This window comes from Adelges cooleyi, unplaced genomic scaffold (genome assembly GCF_023614345.1).
Source record: "Adelges cooleyi isolate 19-005CV unplaced genomic scaffold, UGA_ACOO_1.1 ACOO_flye_CR_arks_rails_tigmint_CR_PRNA_25, whole genome shotgun sequence".
Taxonomy (NCBI): domain Eukaryota; kingdom Metazoa; phylum Arthropoda; class Insecta; order Hemiptera; family Adelgidae; genus Adelges; species Adelges cooleyi.
The window spans coordinates 1,284,600-1,307,587 of record NW_026095915.1 but is presented as its reverse complement, the minus strand read 5'-3'; the positions used below and the strand labels follow the sequence as shown (position 1 = coordinate 1,307,587).

The window sequence follows — 22,988 nt, the reverse complement described above, 5'->3', positions numbered from 1 at the left end:
AATTAACTTAAAATACAAATTAGTATTTATTGTAACCATTTGATACAAACAATACGACTTATCAGTTATCGTATGAAATTTGTATTGAACACAATTGATCTGTATAGTCAACAGGTCTTTATAATTTTACTCTGTGGCGTTTACGGATCTTAAGTACGGCCCAAGTGTGCGGACCTAAGTGAAAACATCCGAGATGTAGAAAATGAATTTTCCGTAGCAGCAAACGGCACGGGAAACGCGACATTAAACGGATCCACTCGAATGGGCTATTTTATCTCACAGCTGTTATCGTCGTCGTTTAGCCGATTTCGTCGTTTGAATCGCGCTCGATTTGTTAAGCTTTAAATCCGTTTGACAAACGCATATTTTGTTCACGTTACATTAAATGTATTGTATTTTTCCATAAACAAACCCAAACTGCCCGTCGTTGCTCCTTCTGTCGTCTTCCCCTCGGTTAGGTTCGGCTAGCAGACCTCGTTAAGTGTGTTTTTATTCAAATACACATCAAATGGTTCTAGAGCATACGCTCGAGTAGCGTTTACGGCGAAATGAAAAATAATAAATAACAATGAGTGATAATAATAATTCAAATAACCATCATCATCAATAACGTTATTACCCGCAGAATCTACTCCCGGCAACCGGGCAATGTCACAACAATAGTAATAAGTAATAACGATACAAAACGTCTTGCTGCGAACAAACGGTCGCTGGGTTTGAAAGAAAATAATAAATATTATAAGAAAAAAAGTTAAGAGTATCCAAACTTCATGCAGATACATCAATTATACATGGATACGTCCTGCAATCTAGTATGTCTAATATCTTATCTCTAATCTATTATCTCTAATCCACTGTCTCTATTAACTCGCCTTCATAATCCTCCTCCATAATTCCTTATTACTCTTCCATAATTCCCTAATACTCTTCCATATTCCTTAATACTCTTCCATAATCCCTTAATACTCCTCCATATTCCTTTATAATTCCTTAATACTCCTCCATATTCCTTCATAATTCCTTAATACTCTTCCATAATTCCATAATACTCTTCCATAATTCCTTAATACTCCTTAATACTCTTCCATACTCCTCAACAATTCCTTAATACTCCTCCATAATCCATAATGACGTCAGCACTGTGACACAAAACGTGACGGACAAATTTGCATAATAACCTCCAGCCATAAGACGTGTCAATAAATCGGTTTGGTGGCAACCCCCTTGTGTTGGCGATGAATAGATTTACTTTTTAACGAACAAGAACAAGTCCAAGTTCGTCTCTGTCGTTAATGACAAACGCTTGTCTAATACTTTGCCCACAATAACTGTCCAAGACATTTTTTAAAATTTTAGAAAATATATTTATTACATTATTTTTTTTTTTTTTAATATCGATAACGCTGAGAAAATTTTCAGAATTTAACGAGCCAGTACTTTTTTACTTTTTTTCACAATTATTTTTAATAAAAACTTTTTCACCGAATCTTCGTAGCAATTATTTTTAAAAGTTATCTCTTGTGCAGTGTAACCTGCACAATAATGTTATACCGTGTAGTTGTGAAAACGAGAGTGACATAAATGATAAAAAAAAACTTCTCGAGTTTAAGTAATTTAATCACATCTTAAAGTTAGTCGAAAGAATATTATTTGTCAGCGTTTTTTTGTTAAGACTTTTTTTTTGGCTATGCTGACAACTCAAATAATTGTGACGGACGTATAAAAAAAACCACCTTTTTTACTAGCTTCAAAGTATTTTTTTTTTTTTTGTGTTACAAGTAACTTACTCGAATCCGAGTGTTCAACATATATTATTATTATTTTATTGGTTATTTTGTTCATAGTAAGCCGTCCTTGGATTATTAATCTAATCATAAATTACTCTATTAAAAACTACCCAACAAAAATTACAATATTAACTTGAAAATATTTTAAATCATTTTTTTACGTTTAATATTATTATATTAAAATTGTTTTAAAATAAATGTCTACTACATACGTTTGTTACCGAAACTTTGCGTACGGAATTTACTTTATTTTGTGTATATTTCATACACGGTGTTGTATTAAATTTAATGAATAGTCTGCCTTCATGGCTGCGGGTTCGTGTTTCTTGGACTATACGATAATAGGCATGTAACCCCGTTGAAATTTATTTCCTCGTCTCCCGACTCGGCCGCCGTACGGAAAGTCTAGCTGAACTTGTGTCTATGTGGAAAAGTTTTTGAAGTTAACATACATGTCGTGGAATTCGCGCATAATCCGGCGAACACAGTGGCTCTTTTTTGCGCCAAGATATGCCTGTTAATTTGCCACGCCTGTAAAATAAAGTTTTAATAACATGCCGGACGAAAACGGATTAAAATAACGTGTTGAAAACCTAACCCGGACTGCGTGCGGTGTAAGTCGACACGGTTTGAGAATTAAAGCTAATAATTAGAAAAACAAATATGTAATTAACGACAGGTTGACGCGGGCAGGAGAAGACAATATTATAAAAACCTTAGGAGTTGAAGACTGGAAAGAGCCAGTTCAAAGTTGGATTCGAATTCGATACACATTCATACCGGCGATAATATGTATAACATATAATTTGCACTACTTTAATCGAGTTAAGTTAATTATAATCTTATTTGCATACAACATCTAATTATTACAAATTTTTACGCGTTTTATTTGTGACCGAAAAGCGCCTAGAATTCCGTCGAATATAACATACTGTACTTGTAGAGAAATGACTATGTAAAATTATAATGTCGTTAATATTAATGTATTCCCAGACATGTTGTGTCGCAGGTATTTAAAAGCAATCAATCACTTTTTTTTTACGTTATGCATTTTTACCATTAGTATGTTTATCTATGATTTTTGGTATTAATCAATCTGGTTTTCAGTTTTAGCCGGTGTGTTTATCTTTGTATTAATAATTGGTGTATGTACTAAAACTATGTAGTCTAATTAGTCGTTAGACATACTCAACAGACGAGGCGAGTTGTTGTGTAAATTCTTATGCGAACAAGAAAATGTGTTCCCCCTACAGTAATATACTGGTTTTATATATTTTGTAAGTGTTGTGACACATACACAACAAATTATGCTACACAAAAAAAGACTATACTTATGCGCAGCTAAGTAAGCCAAAGAACAAACTCTGTCAATGCGATAAAACATGGGAAATAATACCATATAACGAGTTGGAACGAGAAAGGGATAAACAAAAACACACATACACGAGGAAAGAAGACGTTGCAAATGTTTGCATTTCGTTAACGCCGGCCACGTGTGTCCGTTAGACTTAAGCGCAGACTTTGGTTGTGTGGCATGTGCAATGTGAATACCAAAAAAAGAGAGGTTTGACATTAATACGTCTTGTGGCTGTCGAAATGGCTGTCGTGGCCATTTGTGACACCGATGTAAAGGGATAACGGTCAGAAAATCAGCTAATTACAAGCATAGACCTATAAGAGAATGGATAGTAGAGCGAGAGCTGATCTGAGGGTCAACGTCGGTAGGGAAAGTCTGGGAATATCTCACGGAACAACAATATTAATATTAATACCACAGATAATATGATAAAAAGTTAGGTGATACTATCTTCGATGAGATAATATGACAAAGAAATTTTAAATTTGAGCCTAACCTAACAAATAATTCAACCATAACCGCTAGATTAATCTTTTAACGGATTTGTCAATGTCTATTCAATTTTGTATTCCATAGGATTCCTAAAGTTTTTCCATATTTACTTTGAAACGTTGTTGACCAGAGACTTGGCCGGTGGTGCCAATACCGTTAAACTTGCACCACCCCATTATTTGCACCCATAAATCAGCGATTCAGGGTCAGACAGAACGATAATCTCGGTCGGACAAGGAAAGGGCACGTAAGGCATAACCTTTGGGCATGTGTGTTTGCGTTTGAATGTAAATAAAAAACGATTCGAACGGTGGTCAAGTCGCGTTATCAAAAATATAATGAAAAAAAACGTCCCCAGTCGAGGTCAACAAAGTCGCCACGTGTTTCGTTGTGAAAGCAAAAGGCACCAAAGGGATTGCCACGCGAACGGTCGACATTTGCTGCATTGGTCGAAAATAGAAATTAAGCCGTAAATGACACACAATGGTCGTGTGTTTTTCGCGATTAACATGACCGTTGTGTGCGGTACGGCGAGCAAGGGGTAGGTTAGGGTTAGAGCCAGGGATAAGCCAGGGGTTAGTGAAAAGCCCAGCTGCAGTGTGACCAGACCGACGAAATTACATTTCTCTGGTGCATATTATTTTCAATTAGTTCACTACTGCGACCTTTTGATACAAACCATATGACTCGTCAGCTATCAAATTGTCACATACGATTCGAATTTATCTATTGATGGCTCAGCAGAGAGTTCATCCGGACGGCGATAAAACACACTGCGTTCATTAAGGTTTTAGTCAAATTGTTTCCACTCGCTAAAACTTTCTGTTTAAACTTTAATAGTATACACACACACACAAATCACATTATACTTTTGCGGTAGGTACGCATACGACTTAATCTTTGCCAACGGCACACTGTCATTGCCCCATATGGACCCTCGTCGTCGTGCGTTTTCCGGGCTGTATAATAATGTGTCTTCGGTCGAACACCGCTGACCCCGATAGTAATAATAATAATATTGTATTCGACCCGTCCGATATAATAATACTAAGAGGAACAACGAATGCGAGGGGTGCCGCATAGACGTTGTCGCCGTCTCAATATCAATTCCGGGTTTTTGTTGTTTCAAAAGTGTACGAGTAGACTTGTCACACGACCCTGGGTAATCAAAAGAGAAAAAAAAACCGAGCCACAGCCAACCCAATGTCTCTCTGTGAAGCACCCTAAACGGGCGACGACGGTGGCTTGACATTAGTCCACGAATTTGGCGCTCTTAAACAAAATTACAAGTCCCTATCTTGTTTATTAAACCTAACCTAACCTAACCAAACCTAACCAAACCTAACCTAACCAAACCTAACCTAACCTAACCTAACCAAACCTAACCTGACCAAACCTTACCTAACCTGACTTAACCTGACCAATTTTATCACAATTTCATGGACTCTATTTAAATAAGACCAACAATGTAATCACTCTACAATGATTTTGTCTCTTTTGTCTGATCATGTTAGTTCTTGTCCTTCTGTTTACTTCACTAACTTTATATTATTACACTATGGTCAGACATCAGACCGGACCTTAAGCAAGTTCAACCGGGCGACCAGATCAGCATTATATCGTCGTTGATCAGCGACCAGATCAGAATGATGTGAAGAGTTGTGACATCATAATATGCGACCTACAGCGTGACCGCTTTGAATACGTGTTTTATAAGTTGTGTTAAACACTGCACAGTATAATCTATACGGATTAATTGATTAATTTCATAGCTCGCCTTTTGGCTGACTTTATAGTACTTCACGTATTGCGACCCCTTGTCCGACGGGTAATCCGTTTGTACAAACGGAAATTGGTGTCGTCAGGGATTTTCACAAATTTCAAGAGCCTCAATATAATTTTACCCGATATTGATGAATTAAAGACTATAATAAGTTTTCTTGGTTCGATTTAACTGTGTTAACAAAAATATACAATATTAGATAACCGAATCTAATAAACTACATAAGAGAACCGGAATTCGCATTGGACTCGTAACGGCCAATTCCAGTTTGTGGTTAGGTTACGATTTTAATTAACTTAACCCGCTACCCGACTGTCCGTAAGAAAACCCTGTCTCTGAAAATAAAAACAATTGTTGCAGTCTTCGGTCGGTGCTGTAATTTGTATTTAGTCAAAGAAAAGCTGATATTATGCTACAGGTTGTCCGGGGGGGGGAAGCGAGGCGGGTAAAACGTTACTCCTAAGGGCTTAAGTCGAGGGCTCGTGGGTTAAGACACTGCCGAATCGGAAGGGGAGGAGGCCGGAAAAAATTGTTTTTCTTCGAACTCAGCACAAAAAGAAACAATAACGACGTTACTCTCTGCGCCCGCCGTAATCACATGTGTTGCTGTTATTATTCGGAAAACGCCTTTAACGTTTTTTAACGAAGCCCCGCTTGTAAAAAAAAAAAGGCCCTCGGGCACACGCTTTCAACGTTCAAGCACAAACGCGACTACCGGCGAAAATGTCTGTGTTCTTTTTTTTTTTGGAAAAATAATTCAGGTTCATCCCGGTAAATCGGATCGTTTGAAAGTTTTTCAAACAGTGGCCGTCGAATCAAACGCGATACACAATAGTTCCCCCTTATTTTATGGCTGAGGGATATTTAGCTAAGACAAGTAGTCACTTTTGTAGGTGAATCACACTGTCCTGGGTTGTACAGGGTGATTCGTTTTGGGTAAGACACTAATTTTCTCGGAAAATATGAACATTAAAAAAAAAAATCATTTCCTATACTTTTAGGTACGCGTTGTACTACATTTTTCAATACTGTGGAAATTTGTATCTTCAACCCTTGTACAAAAAAAAAGGGTAGGACATCAATTCCATAAATATAAAGATAAAAATTTGAAAAAAAAATGTTAGTGTTTGAATTTTGAATTTTTATCCAATTGTTCGCTTGTTATGACTTTGTATACATTTGAATTTTTAACTATATTTCTTAATATTTTCATTCGGTTCAACAAAGACTAGTAGTTTTATTACACCAGACATTACATAATAAAATAATTTAGTAGATAAGATCAACCATTATCTCAAAACATTTTGGTTATCGGTGTAGTCGACTATCGGACAATGCGAGCATAAATAAGAATTGTATGGGCTACCTGTCTTTGGGACACCGAAGAAAATTTACAATATTCAGCAGAAAAAAAAGAATATCTTTACAAAGTCATAGCTAACGAACAGATGGATGAAAATTAAAATTTCAAACGGTAACATATTTTAAAAATGTTTTTCTACAAATGTATGGAATTAAAATTATACGTTGTCGTTTGAAAAAGTGAACTTGGACCCTTTTTATCGTATAAGGGATAGAGATAAAAATGTTCAAAGTATTAAAACATATAGTAAAAAGTGTATATAAAACAATAGGCAAAAACAATATTCCAAAATATTAATTTTTTCAGAGAAAACTAGTGTCTTCCCCAAAATGAATCACCCTGTAATAGCCAGAAATAGAACTGGAATTTTTCGCTTGGGTAGCTAGAGCGTGGTTCAAAACCAAACCAAACTAACCACCTAACCTAACCAAACCTAACCAAACCTAACCGAACCTAACAAAACCTAACCAACCTGATTCCACACAGATTTTTAACATATTTTCTAGGTATTTTGTTTTATTACTATTCCCCCCCGTCCCGTCCGCTTGTCACAACACGTTTGGAAAAAAATCGGTTAGACTTACCCCACCGGACCGGGCGAGAACCCTGGGGGAAAAAACAAATTTCGTGCCCAGCGGCCATCCGGGCAATAATACGGCTATTATCTCCCCAAAAGCAGTAAACACCACCCCTGACCTTATCCCCCCCCCAAAAAAAAAAAAAAAAATCCGTGTATAATTGTGCGTGTGCAAACTTAATGTAACACTATATTATATTTAAATGGTAATAACAATATTGTATAAAATACATTTGCTCGACAAAAACTGTGCGCCTACACCCACATCCGTCGACCGTGTGTAATGCAAGCATTGTATAAACGGTGGGTATTTTTTTTTTTTTACACACAAACATATTGTTATACATTTATTTGCGCGTATGTCCGGTGCAGAACGGTTTTTAATATTCACATTTATCTGATAACGATTTTCGCGTGAAAGACTTGGGGCACGACGTGTGATCCGCAACAAATAGGGTCCGCCGTTCGATGGTTGTCGAGATAGGATTTTTTTTTCGTTATTGTCATCAAAACGAGATGTATCAACCGGTCGTTTACAATATTATTAATAGTTATGACAGTTTAGCCGGCTGGTCAATGGCAGTTACCGTGGACCACACTACCCTCTCCAATTATTTGTGTTTGTAGGGGAAGCGGTTTCAATCTAGTCCAAGCACAATATGGAACTGAGCATCACTCGGATTGTCATCACATATGTATAGCGCAACATTTTGTACGACAATTTAATTTCTAGAATTTGGTCACACTGAGTTCAGGCAGGTTGTTTCATTAATTAATTATCAGTAAATGACCAAAAGTGCAACATCTGGCAATGTACGATCACAGATTAAATAAAACCAGACTGAGCACTCTAAATAGAATAGTGTAAACGAACTTTAATAATCTCACAGGTCAGTGTGACCAAACTATGAAGAAAATAATCCTTACGTTGTGTACAGTGAGGTCAAAAAAATTGTATCAAAAATCTGTAATGTTATGACCATCGACCATCGTTAATCAACTACTTGTTATCAGTATTATTATAATAATTTGTAAAAACACTGTTGATGGCTTTCTGTCTTGTTCTAGCATATTGTATGGTTTTTATTTTTGACCGTCTGGTGTTAATAGTTTTTCACACGGCCAAAATTAGTTCGAGCACATAAATCCGGACGGCTCTCCGTTTGTTATTTAATATATGAATATTTATAACAATAATTATTGTTTGTGCTCGACTGTAAACCGGACAAGTGCTGTGAGTTTTTTTGTTGTATTGGTTTATCGCTTTGGGCGTGTGTGTGTGGAAATTAAATATTCAAACGAGTCAAAAAAAATCACTGCAAAAAAAGAACTTGGAGATTAAGGTAGGCCAACAAAGTTTAGGATCAAGAGGATTTAATATAATAATACACTTCAAATGTGTACATTCATTTATTTTATTCGTAGCGGGACAACAGCTGTTTTTTAATTACATTTGATCGCAGAAAGTATGCTAATCAGTTTTTTTAGATAGTTTATGTATTGTACTTATTGTTTGACACAAATGATAGAAAATATAATATTAAGTTGGTAACTTGCTCAGTGATGATAATAATAATGTATAAAGCGTCTCTCATTATCGTTACTAGACAGCTGTCTAGATGTTTTTATTTTTATAATATTTTAATTTTGTTTCAATCTGTTCATAAGTATTTCGGGCAACGTTTATCCCTATATTGATTGCTAGGTAATCGCCATGGGACCGGCGTCAACATAATAATAACTAAATTTAACTACTGTAAATTATTTAAAATCAACGTGTAACAGTCAAAATCCAAAAACTCAAAACAATTCCTTTAAAATTCGCATTGTAGTAACATTTTCACGATGAATATCGACGCCATAACGGACAGGCTGTACAAGATTGACGATGCCGGAGTGTTGGCAAGCGTGCGCGAATGGGTGCTCAAGTTGACCACGGGCGAACAGTCGGTGCACAAGACCGACCACCTGAGGTTGTTGGAGTACATGCTGAAGAGCGACGGCGGCGTCCAAGAGCCGTTCACGACGCCGCCGCCGGCCGCCGGGCCCGTGGCGCCGCTCAGCCAGCTGGCCAAGCAGCCGCCGCGGACCGCGTCGCTGGCGGCGGGCGGCAACAGTGTCGACGACCTGCTGTGCGAGGCCAAGAGGGTGTGCGGCCAGGGGCTGACCGAACAGGAACAGGAGACCACGTACCCGGAGCTGGTGTGCGCCATCGGCCGGATGGACGTGGAGGGCGCGTCGCTGCACAACTTCGTGTACACCGTCAAGAAGTACACGTGTGACGGCGGCGCGCTCATGGAGGAAGTGGTCAACCAGCAGCTCAACGAGTTCGAGAACATGTCGGCGGCTGTGTTCGAGGACAGGGCGCAGAAGATCAGCCAGGCCCTGGCCAAGGAACAGGCGGCGTTGCTGTTGCGGTACAAGATTTGCGCGGCCAGGATGCTGAGCCGGGCGCAGGTGCTGCAGGACCACGTGCAGGAGTGCATGCCCGCGTTCCATTACGACGAGTTCGTCAAGAACCCGGAAGAGCACGTCCGGTCGGTGATATCGAAAACGAGACACGCGACAAAGCGGAACAAACGAAAAGGCGGCGGTCCGAAGGCGGCCGACAGCGACAAGAAAAACGACGAGAACAAGGCCGAGAACGACTCGACGCCGGCCGCCACAGGCGGCGGTGGCCAACACGAGCGACCCAAAACGGCGGCGGCCGACTCGTCGGACGGCGAGCAGACGGAAGACGAGGACGACGGCGGCGAGGAGACGGACGACGGCGGCGTGCGGCAAAAGAAACTGTTCTGCGCGCTCAACTGGCTGCGGACCGAAGTGGAACGGGCCGACTGCGAGAGCGCCACGCTGGCCAAGCGGTACGACACCGTGGTGGCGGCCATCGCGGCGGCCAACCGGCGGAAAATGGCCATCGAGTGCCAGGCCAAAACGCAGAAACTCGAGGCCACCACCGAGCTGAACAAGCTGCGGGAACAATCGTACAGGCAGACGGCCATGCTGGACGGCCTGGTCGAGAGAGTGCAGGCCGCCATAAAAAGCGACGGCCAAAAAAACGCATGTGTGTAAAAAAAAAAACAGTGTATTAAAAAAGTATTTTTAACTCACAAACGGTGAGGTTTTTTTTTTTTGGAAATCTTAAGCTGTACATTTGAAATCTCTTATCTTTGTAGATCTTGTTTGTTTGTTTGAAACATAGACCTACGGCCCGACCCCACTGTACTGGCTTTTTTTTTAAGTCATATTTACAAAAAAAAAAAAAAGGAATCCACACGTTTTGTAGTGTGCAAAACGACACTGAAAGTGGGCTTTTATAGAAGTGCGTGGTTCGCATAAGTGGGGGGGGGGACGGTTGTTAAATGAATAAAAGGACGATGGGTCGCAAGGAGATAAACGCCCAGATAACACAAGGGCGGTGGATGGTGAAGAGGTTGGGAAAAAAACATCCAAGGGCTGTGTTTGAATGGGGAGACCGGCTGAGAGGGTCGTTTAGGGGATAACCTAACCGAACAGAGTGGCTTCAAAGTCAAAATCGACTCGACGAATTCGAATACTACCGGAAAATCTGTTTGCCTTTGCTGTTGTATTGTACTAACCTTTGAAACACACCAAAAGCAATAATATAACACCACACATAACATTGTTAACCGCCAACAAGTCACTCAAAAGTCTTAAGTATGCAAAAAATATCGAAACGATTATAAATTATTAATTTTAATATGTTTCTTGGACATAATATTAAATTTAAAGGTCATTTGTGTACCTGAACGTTTTATTAATACAGATAATGATATTTAATTTAGAATTGTTTTTACCCCCTAATGGCTGTTGTTTATATTGGCCGTTAAGTAAACTTAGGTTTAGTTCCTCTGAAAACGTTTCTTTGATATTTTGGTGTCTTAAAATTAAGTTTCAAGTATTTCGGTTGAACGTGGTTAGGTTGTATTTAGGTTAGGCTAAGTATTAGATTAATTGTACTTCATTAAAATGTTTTTATGAAACGTTTAGAGAACATTACCTTTGTTTTTATACAAATTTGTGATCTAAATTAATAAATATCAATATATTTATCCATGAGCATAATATGTTCATTGAGGTGAACTTGCAAGCAAATGTATATTTTACTGTACTGTTCAAAACTCAATATGGGTTATCCAAAAAAAAAATTATACATATTTTTTTACTATTAAACTGTGTCCGTACCGGTGCTGTGTTATAAGATATGTGATTTTGGACAAAAAGGATAAAAAAACGATAAACTGACATTTTTTTTAGGGTTATTCAATTGCCTTTGTATCGTCACAACACACATAACAAATTAATTTACATAATGGCAAAGAATTGGGTACACCAATCCGGTTTGGCTGACACATATCATATTTTTATTTATTCAAAATTTGTAATAAAAAAAAGCAATTAATTCGCAATAATAATTAGTAAAAAAATGAAAATTTCACTCGGATATAGCTTTTCTCAGAGTACTTGTGATGGCCAGTATAGAAACAATCTAAAACCGATACAATTTTATTCAGAAATACAAGTTTTTATAATTACTTAAGACGAGGAAAACAAAATAAGCATTCCTCAAAGGGAAAGTAATTATTATCCAAAACTGGTTAGGTCAGATAACGTATTGGCCACCATTTAAAAGTATTGAGTTCACTAGGCCTTGTCACATAAGTATGGAAAGCCTAACCTAACAAATCCCAACGCCCCCATTGTTGTTTTTGCGGGGGTAGTTTTGTTATTATTATTATTTTTTTTTTTACTTGATTTACAAACAACCGACTTATAGTTGTATAATAAATTACCCGTATTGTGTGGGGTACTTCACGAATTATTACAATATTATTTACTATTTTATTATAGCCGAGTGCTCGCTTTATTATTGCGTCATGATTTATTTTTATTTTTTCTTCAGATTTTAATTGTGCTATCGTTGCTCGTGCCCTTGACAAACGGATGCCCTGGGGGGTGAGCACCGTGTCGTTATTATTATTATTATTATTATCATCATCATTATATTATGCTTTGACGGTAGTCACGAATGTGTTTACAGCCGGTCGACTGGGTGTGAGTACGCCCACGTTGAACATACACACACAGGGTTCAAGGGAAATGATCACAGTTGGCTGGTAAATTGAAACAAAAAAAAAATAGCATAAGGGGTCGCAAAAAGTAAAATATTGTCAAGTCAGCGAAAAAGGTGCAGATGCAGTGTGACCAGATCGACGAAATTACCACCTACACATATATTGCCCATCAGTTATAACAATATCATGTTAAATGCATCCAGTTTATCCGTATTGATAGTAGACACGGATTATACTGTGCAGTGTTTGACGACCTTCTAAAACAATTATTTATTTTTATTCAATGTGGTCACACTGTCGCTGGCCTACTTGATTACTTCCTTGTCGAGTACAGGGTGATACGTTACAGCTCTATATAATTTTTCTAGAATATATTATAATATTTTAAAACCAATGATCAAAGCTTCAAAACTGATTTGTATATATTTATTTTTGTTGGTTATTTAAATGAGTACGTTATTGTAATGGAAACCAAATTCCTAATTTGTAGCACACCTGATCAACATTTATTTGAATATTATTTCTCTAATAATTGTTTATTGTTCATTTTAAGTATAATTTCTACGTTTTTTGAAATGTTAAACACAGCAAAACGGTTATGATTTAAAACAATAATAGCTAAAAAATGTAGTGTGTTGTTTTTTAAGCAGACATATAAGTGGATTTTATCGCGCAAGTTTTATTTAAGTTCGATATTTTTAATTTTAAGTGTTCGAGAAATTCATGATTTATGTTGGTAATTAGAAATGTATGTATATTTTTATTTGCTACTCAATTTTGTCAATTCAAAATAGATTTAAACAACCATTTGGATGTTTATTAGATAGAAAAATAAAATCGTTATAACTATTTATATGATTTGTGTTTTTGACCATTTTTTTATAACGATTTTGCTTGGTCTGCTTTTTCGATAAAAAATTGTCTTAAACATTATGATACTACATAATAAATTATTGCTGTATACAGTGTGCTAGCGAAGAAATGTCACAGCTTAGGTTATTTTTAACAGACACAAGTTCAGCCAACGTTGCACGGCTGCCAACATTTGACGCTTGTCAGTCCGCCGGCCATCTTTATTATAATCATTTTTTACTGTGTAATATCATGTTACTAGGATGATTTCTTCAAAGCAGAATATTATACAGTTTAATGCGAGCAGCTAGCCGTTCGATAAATGTAATTCCATTTGAAACATTTTTCAGGGTTTCCGTTCATTTGGCAAATTGAAAGAAACTTTTTTCGGCGCCGTTGGAATAAATAAATAAATTCATGTGTAAATAATAAGACCGCCGTTGATTCGGAATTTATATAACACAACAATATGTATATATATATATCTATACGGGGTAAGACCGTTATCGACGGAACGCGTGGAATATGAAATTTATACGGCCCATAAAAACAGTGTTATTCTATACATTATTATTTTCGTCACCAAATCAGCCGGCCGCGTGCCCTAACAATACCAATATATAATATAAATCACACTATTATTATTGCCGTCGACAGCCGACAACGATTTCATTTGTAGATATCAAGAAAAATAACAACCGACAAAGTATTGAGACTGGACCGCGGTTGGCAGCACTGCCGCGAGTCATTGACTCGTTGATTGACAGCCGATTTCACCGAAATTTGTTTAAGGATTTAACTGATTGTTAATAATTATGTTTAACAATTTGTATAATATTTAATAATTATACTTACCCTAAAATTGGGTTTCGTCGAGATTTGTTGGCTTCAACACGTTGTTAAAACGATTGTTAGTTAATCAGCCGATATCAGCTTGTTGAAAAGTCAATTGGCATGGTAGAAATGCCGTAGATCGATGTATACATTGCCAATTGAGATTTGATTATAAAATTTTATTGTTATCAGTTATCACATTTTGTGATAACCAATGAGAACGTTGGAATCGAGGTAACCGCTATGGTAACCCGACTAACCTCTTTGTTAACTCGACTAATATAGTTTAATAATAATAATGTTATGGTTTCAACTTACTCAATAAAAACCAGATGTTAAATTTAATTAAACTGTTAACTAACATTATGTTAAGAGTGTATTTAATAGTAATCGATGAAACCAGCTGAAAATATATATTTGTATCACACTTTTAATAAAACCAGATAGTGCGTCATAACTGATAGGATATAACTGATAAGAAATACTGATAACAAGTAGTTGATTAACGAAGGTTGATTATTTTTTTTTATATTTTGATCTCGCTGATCTGAGATTATTTAAGTTTGTTTACATTTGAGTGCACTATCTGGTTTTATATAATCCGTGTTAGTTAGTGTAGTGTAACAATTATTTTTCTTAGGTATAATAATATGTTCTGTGCGGTAGCGGGTGTTGTGCACCATATACTATAATACCGACCGTGTCGTGCAAACTAAAATACAATAAAAAAATACAATAAAAAATAGGGTCACCTCGAGACCATGTGATACATGCGAGTCATGACTTGATTGATTTACACCCGAAAACTCCATCGCCTCGATCCGGATGCGCTGTGGAAATGATGTATTACTATTATTATCATTATCATAATGCTCTGCTCATCCCAAGGCGACAATAAAGACGTGCGGCGCCTGTGTGTATTATTTTCCATACACACACCGGACCGGTTCGGATTATAATATTATAATGCAGATTAAATAAAAAAAAAAAACCGATCCGTCATCGTCGCTCGTTATGCAATTTCTACAACTTTTGACAATGCTCCATAAAATAAAAAACATACACAATTTAGGTTACCCACATAGTTTTCGTGTATGTACTTTGTAAAGTAAAAATAGCCTAAAAATTATTGAGCTTTTTGTGCTTCCACCCAGGTTCACCAATATTATTGTTGTCAAAATTGTACATATATCCGAAAAACCAGAGTATTGAAAAATAATGCGAAACTATTCGTGTTTTTTTCGAGAAAACTCGAGGTGTCTTGCCGATCAGAAGTACTCGACACTGTTATCGCCTTCATCGGTGGAATTAACCATTTTCGAACACCGGACGACCTCGCCGGTTAATAATATTATGTGCGTTATAGCCATATCCGTTCAGGCCGCTGTGCACGGAAAAAGAAAGCCCGCAAATCGCATTGCAATAACCGTACAAAAAAAAAAAAAAAAAAAATTAAATATAATCCGGTTAAAGCGGTGTATAATTTTCGAATCAGGGCCAACCGTTTTTGCGTTAAAATGATTTATGGCCAACAGGTGTTTTCGACGGATCGTTTTTTGATGGCCGATCCAATTTGCGCGAAACCAACCCCGTTCGGATGTCGATAGGGGTGCTAACCGATAAACGTTTACAACCCAAAGATGAATACTTTTGATTCGAACTGACGATACCGCTATTCTCTGCTAGTGAACAACCGAAGAAATGACTACACATCTGGAATACACCTATCCAGTACGTTCAGAAGACAATATATTTTTCAAAGTACTACCGATAAACGTTGACAGACAAAAAAAAAATATCATAAATCTCAATTTTACGGTTAATTTTAGGGCTTAAGGTCTGAAAACTAGACCGAGAGTAGATCTAGAACGTGGCCATTATACTTCTAACCGTAGTCAATGTCTAGGTATCTCTGTACTGGTTACACGCCATTTTCGTATCAGCTGCAATAATACTATGATGATTAGAGTTGTGCAAATTCGTAATCAAAAATAATTTTCCCACAATTGATTCGAATAAAACACTCATCCGAATGAAAAATTGTTTTCTTATACATACCGGGTGATTCTTTTAAAGCCCTACACTAGTTACTCTAAATATAATTAAAATTGTTTAATTTAGAAAAAATTTTGTTTATGCTATATTACAACATTAGACAATATTCAAATTGTTATCTTTTTTAGTATTTTCTAGAGCTTTATCAACTTTTGAAACCTAAATGGAATGTATATATTTATTAACTTTTAAATAGATAAGAATGATTTTCTGAAATTGTCCAGTGGTCGATAACCAGTTTTGAATAAATGGTTTTAAGGTTATTAAAGTTTTAAATTTAGTACAGGAGGAAGGGTGGAGAGTAGAGTTATTTTTAAATTTTAAACCTAAATAACTTGAAAAATTATTATTCAAAATTGGTTATCGACCAGTCAATTTTTTCAGTAAATTATTTTTAATTTAAAAATTCAATTGAATATTATATATGTTACCATTAAGAGTTTAAAAAGTTGCATAAAGCTCTAGCAAATAATAAACGAGGTACAAATTTGAATATTGTCTAATAATATACTACAACACAAATAAAAATGTCTTCAAAAAGAAACGCTACAAAATTGTAATTATTTTAAGAGTAAACAAGTGTAAAAAGAATCACCCGGTATATTGATTTTGTATATTTCATCAATGTAGTATGTATAATATTTTTACGGAATGATGTTCTTAAATAAAATTACTTAAAAATTAAAGCACTTACAAACTATTTAAATAATATGATTAAACATTTTTCGAATAATTGAATTTGAAATTATCCGAATAACTTTTTTTTTCCAATAATTATGTTTGAAATTATTCGAATAAAATTGTTTTAATAATTATGTTTGAAATTATTCGAATAACCTTTCATTCGAGTGAAATATCATTCGAATAATTATGTTTGGAATTGTTTGAATGAAAATTGATTGGAATAACTTTCACTCGAATGATGTATCATCTGGATGATAACACAGACTTTCTATTCACAGGATGCACAACTCCGGTGACGATGACCAATGAGTGTCATCACTTTGACGATATCGAAATCGATGGAAAAATTTGAAAAAATACTTAACTAAATGTAACATATTTATTGCAACATATTATTAACAAGACACTCTACCCCTTTGAGCGTCCGTCGGCGGTGTGTTTGGCGCTGCTCGTTTGTTGTCGTCGAGGCCTCCTCCGGTTGTATTTACTGTATATTTTTTTTATTATAATATATATATTATTATGCCATCGTTGTAGAGCGTTTTTATTACTATTGTTATTACTATTACTGTAGGCAGTGGTCCGCGGTTCCCCTCTCTACCGGTGTGTTCGGAAATCCGTGCGGGACCTGACACTATATGGCCAAGGATTTTAATATAATATATTTTAACAGTAGTGCGAACACGTTGTTCGGTGTGAACGGATGTGCGCGCGCGCTCTCCACCGTGTGTAGTTCATATAATATGTACAGGGCGAACCGCGTGTGTAAATCCAATATTATTCGCTCCCCGTCGGTTGCATAACTAAAAAAAGTAGCGTTTAATATTATATTTTATTTCGCCGGCTCGGAATTTGTTTCGTTTACTACCCCTTAACCCGACAATACAGCCCCGTCCATTCATGTGGCCGCCGATACGTTTGTCGTGAGTGTTTTTTCATATTTCTTAAGAAAGTGTTTTTTATGCGTCCAAGACGTGTCGACGGTCCGATGAAGTTTTCCACGGGCGGCCGCAAGGACTCTTACTCTTTGGACAGGCGCAGGTATGTTGCAAAGTGGCTGGGCTAAGCTCATATTGTAGTGTTAAAACCCACCCCCCCCCCCCCAGTGAATATTTTACTTGTCGAGAACCAAAATATAACGAAAAATAGCAGTCGTGCAAATTGTTATTGGAACAGAAATTGATTTCACATGTAGTATAGGTAATTTATTATATCCGTACGAAATGATATATTGAAAAGCACTTACAAACTATTTAAATGACATGTTTAACAATTATTGGAAATATCGAATTTGAAATTATTCGAATAATTCCAAACATAATTATTCCAATTCCAAACGATTCGAATAACTTTTACTTGAATAATGTGTTATCTAGATGATTATTCGGATAAAGTTTTATTCGTATGGTGCACAAATATGAGGTCGAGTGGCGTTTGTTCGGAGAACTAGTTTTCCACGTACAAAAACCGATGAAAACATCCAAAAATATTAAACGTTTATTTAGTTTTCTCTATATAAAGTTTTCTTAAAAAAAAAACCTCTGGAATCCTTTCGATAGTCCACAATTTGAAAATTAAAAAAAAAAAAAACAATTTTTAACCATCCGAATTCAAAAGAAAATCGAACCAAAGGTTTGGTAAAATTATAAGTATATAAATATATTTTTTTTTTTTTGGGGGGAGAGATTTTTAAACTTGTTACTAGTATTTTTCATCTAGATCACACTCGTCAAGCTTGGCTTGTACTATTCAAAGAATAACTGTTTTTATTTTTTTTTTGTGTGATATTTCCGGTACGTCTGACGTTTTATGGGCTAGGCTAGGTTAGCATTACTAAGGACAATGCACACCTACCTATCTCAATACTATAAGAAGGTTTCAGTTCAAACACAACAGCACGTCCAAGTATCTTTACAGGGTTAGAACTGTTAAAAGCTTTTCTTATTTTGTACCTGCTGTTCAAATATTATTCGACTAATTTTCAAGCATATTATTTAAATAGTTTGCAAGTGTTTTTTTCTTAGTTTAATGTAGTTATTTCTAAAAACGTTTATTAGCATAAATATAATACAAACTACATTTACATAATATGATTTAAAACCGGTATGTTATTCCTATAGGAAAAAAAAATTGTATTCGAATGAATTTTAAGAAAATTATTGAAATAATATTAAAAAAAAATTATTTCAATAACGTTTTATTCGAATAAGAATTTGCACAACTCTGATTATGTTTTATTGATATTGAAAATGGCCACTTAGAATGGACACGTACATTTTTCAACAGATAATATTGTGATATTATCATATTGTCTCTGCATAAATCATGTTTGCGGTAACAAATTTTTTACTATGCATAAAAAATAAAATTTGTATTATCCCTCCCATTAAATTTCTATGATATTCAAACCCAAAGTGGTGTAATTTTTTATTTTTATTTTTTGGTGTGTACCTACATAATCAAATCCGCGATGGCTAATCGTCGGCAACGGTTTGTTTATTGTTGAAAAATAATATTGTGTTTTGATTAGTCTAGTGGCTCGTTTTTTTTTTCTTCCCCGAATGGTTTCCCGTTGTGTCAAAATTTGCCATCTAATAATATCATTTATGATTTAACCGGCTTGTAGTGAATTTTTTTTTTTGCATCGTTGCATTATTATAATATTTTACACAGTCCGTTTATTTATTTATTTATTTTTTCCAACGTGACAACACCAAACATGCCGTAGCGTTTGTCCCGCCTGTTTAAACAATGGCACAGCTAATAATAACGATGATTTATTAGTGTCTAAAATCGACTTGACGATCTTCCGGCAAATTTCTAGTTTAGGACTACCGAAATACAATTATTATTTATCCCATTTACAACCGGCGTGGTGGGAAACAAACGGGTTTTGTATTATCTTTGCATGTAATAGACCAATTTTACTGTTTGTAGATCATTTATCCATGGTACCATTTTTCATGCCCATGTCTGGTCGTTCGTAGAATTTGTAAAAATGCCAATTAATTATACATTTTTACAACACAGCAATTGTGTTGTTGTGCTGTTTGTCGGCCAAAGTGGCGTTTTTTTTATGTGTAAATAACTAGCGGCTAAGTTTTGAAAAACCAACCGTCCACTGCAGTAAACAATAACAACAACTCAAGAATAAACAAATAAGACCGAATTAAATTAGGTTTTTTTTTTTTAAATTTAATTACACAGTTTTTGGGTCACACCACAATATACTTTCCTATATTATTATACGTTTCCTTAATGGTCGCTCGCAGATTGGTTGGTATATTATGGCAGACGGCCATAACAATTTGTGCAAACGCCTAGTTTATAATCTAGTCTAATTATTATATTTAACACCTTTTAATTAATCCAATCGAGCCATTAATGATGGATAAAACGATCGCGTTTTGCATACGTATAGTGTATTAACCTCCTTACCGAACGTTTTGTGCAATTAAATAAATTGATAATTAATTGGAAAGTAAAATATTATCGCCGTGCCACTTGCGACGGGAATGTGAGATTTGTCTCTTCCTCGTGGAAGTGCTATCAATTGACCACGGTCCATAGGCCGTTTGCCAATATAGTGGTGTGTATAAATGGTAAAAATAATTAACAATTTCTCGTTTTTATTTTATTAACTGTGTAGAAAAAAAAAACGGTTGCTGCCGCCAATATTTTAATTGCCTTTTGGCGACTAATGTGCGTTTAACGCCCTCGTTTTATTTTTCACGGTACATATCATTATCATTATAAATGTGTATATTTTACATTTGGTTTCCAATTATAAAAAAAAAAAAAAAACGACAGCCGTATGCCGGTCTAATTAAACACAGGTTGAGCGCAGGACGACTGCTAGCAATTGGGTTATGTTTATTACGGCGGCGGTGACTGTATGCAAATTATTGCAGTTTTATGCCTTTTTTTTTTTTTTTGCTACATTTGCATACAACATCTAGGGACAACCCCCGCTTTCTACGTGGATGTGTGTGTGTGTGTGTGTGTGCCAAGTTAACACAGCTGGCATTTATTGTCAAACCGGAGCCACAAAACACATGATATGTGTGCTGACACTTCCTTGTCAACCGCACTGTCGATTCGATTGTTATTATTTTTTAGTAAAAAATAGTTTGTAGTAGTAAGGGCCATTACCTAACGGAGAGTGTAGGTCAGGCAATCGTAACAAGTAAAATGTGTTATGGGGTAAGCGAAAAGGTGCAGTTGCAGTGTGACCATAACCAAGGATTGCTATTACCAAGGATTGTACAGTGGTTACACTGTCGATCACCTTCTCGACCACTTTCCTCTGTACATGTATATATACCTAGGTATATTTTCACTCTATAGTGTAGGTACAATATGTTAGGTATAAAAAGTATAATATTATGCTATCTTCGGTGCACTATCCGCGCACGGTAAACCGCGCCACCACCGTCGACTTCCGATAGCCTTCGCAGTTTCCTGTCGGTTTCACACGTGTTGTACGTGCACAATGAGGGGGACTAAGACTGTGGTGTGGGGATACTTGTACACCTATATTATGTATTTTAATGATATACTTGAAACACATCCTCGCTCAAGCCGACGACGACGACGACGACGATCACGGCCACCTGTCACGTTTGCTAGATCCGATTTCCAGCATAGTATAAATATAGCCGCTGCTGCCGTGTGGTGGTAGCCTCTCTCTCTCTCTCTCTCCGGATGGATACGGTTTTAATTATTAAATTTTAATTCCCTTAAACGGACGTGAGAAACGATATTGTCGTGGCAAAATTAATTCGCAACGCCGCCGCCACGTCCTTCGGGCTGTCACCGCGGTGAAAACGCGCCACACCGCAATAATTGAAATATGCATCCGTTCGCCGTGGTGTGAAAAAAAACCCTGAAAGTACACCTAATTGCCTTTTCGGGCTTAACTAGGTAATTTAAATAATGGTAAAATAAAAAAAAAAAACCAATGAGAATTTCCCAAACGATAATAACTGAATATTGACGTTCCACGTACATAGTAAACAACAACAACATATTATACCATTAAGATCAGTGTAAAAACTCAAAGGGAAGGAAATAATATATTCTAAAATCATTAAAGTGACATCCGATTCTATTTATTTGAGTCGACCCGGTGTTTAGGGATTTCGAGATTAGGGTTGTGTAACTTAATAATAATTATTCATTAGAATATCATTTTTGTTTTAAATGTTATAATCGCCGAGGCAGCGACCGTTCTACGTTAATGAACGTGTTCCGTTAGAAAAACAGCTTTTGTTGGTTTTTTTTTTTAAATAAAACAATTACGGCGATTGAACCGAGTGAAGTATAAATATAATGTGTGTATAATATTATAATATCGTATACCAACTAAGTTGTCGGTTAAAACCCTGGCAAGACTGGCTTATATTGTATATGTATAAGTGTATATGATGAGTCGCGTCCGCCTTTGGCGACTAATTATTTTCACGTGTCTTGCGCACGCGCTGAACCGTATTGAGGGTTAGCCAATGGGAAGAGGCCGTTACGCTCAGTCGACGTCGCGATCCCGTCGGCTCCGGACGCGTCCGGTGCTACAATGTTCACGTTTATTTGTTTTTTACGGGCACAATTATATGGTAATTAGTGTTACTCGGATTTGCCGCAATTCGGATTTAAACCGTAACTATAAGCACATTTTATTGGGTTTGGTGTACATTTGGTACATAAAAACAGTTATAGTGTATATTTTCAAGTGCAAATAACTATTTACATGGCAGAAGGTAGACAGTGTTAGGTAAACTTTTAATTCTATTTGGTTACTGGAGAGCTTACGAACTTGGAAGTAAAAAACTATAACATAAATACCGTTTTTAAACATATACATTTGCTAAAGTTTTAAGAATTGAATGATTTTGGAATTCGTTGTCGTTAGCCCAATTGTATAGGTTAGAGGGGGAAGGTTCCCTGGGATTATAATGTTCAGTCCGCCTCGGCTGAAAGATAGTGACCGAAATATATATATTGACAACAGGCCTGTATATTGTGTATTACCTTTATAATAAGGTATCGATTTTTGAACGCCGTTGCACCTTTACGGTATACCGGTCGCGATTTTCAGTACACTCTATGAAT

The 22,988-nt window shown here is 36.2% G+C and overlaps 1 protein-coding gene across 2 annotated transcripts in view; it reads left to right on the top strand.

The window, feature by feature from the left end:
- Positions 1 to 22,988, top strand: part of LOC126837507 (rap1 GTPase-activating protein 1) — a 120,878-nt gene that overhangs the window by 39,320 nt on the left and 58,570 nt on the right. The window contains exon 1 of one of the 2 annotated variants that reach the window (XM_050571426.1): positions 17,569 to 17,921. The exons of the other annotated variant lie outside the window; for it this stretch is intronic. Within the exon in view, the coding sequence (XP_050427383.1) occupies positions 17,842 to 17,921 (80 nt within the window). The 5' untranslated portion in view covers positions 17,569 to 17,841. Of the gene's footprint in view, positions 1 to 17,568; positions 17,922 to 22,988 lie in introns of those variants that run through there. 2 annotated transcript variants of the gene reach the window in all.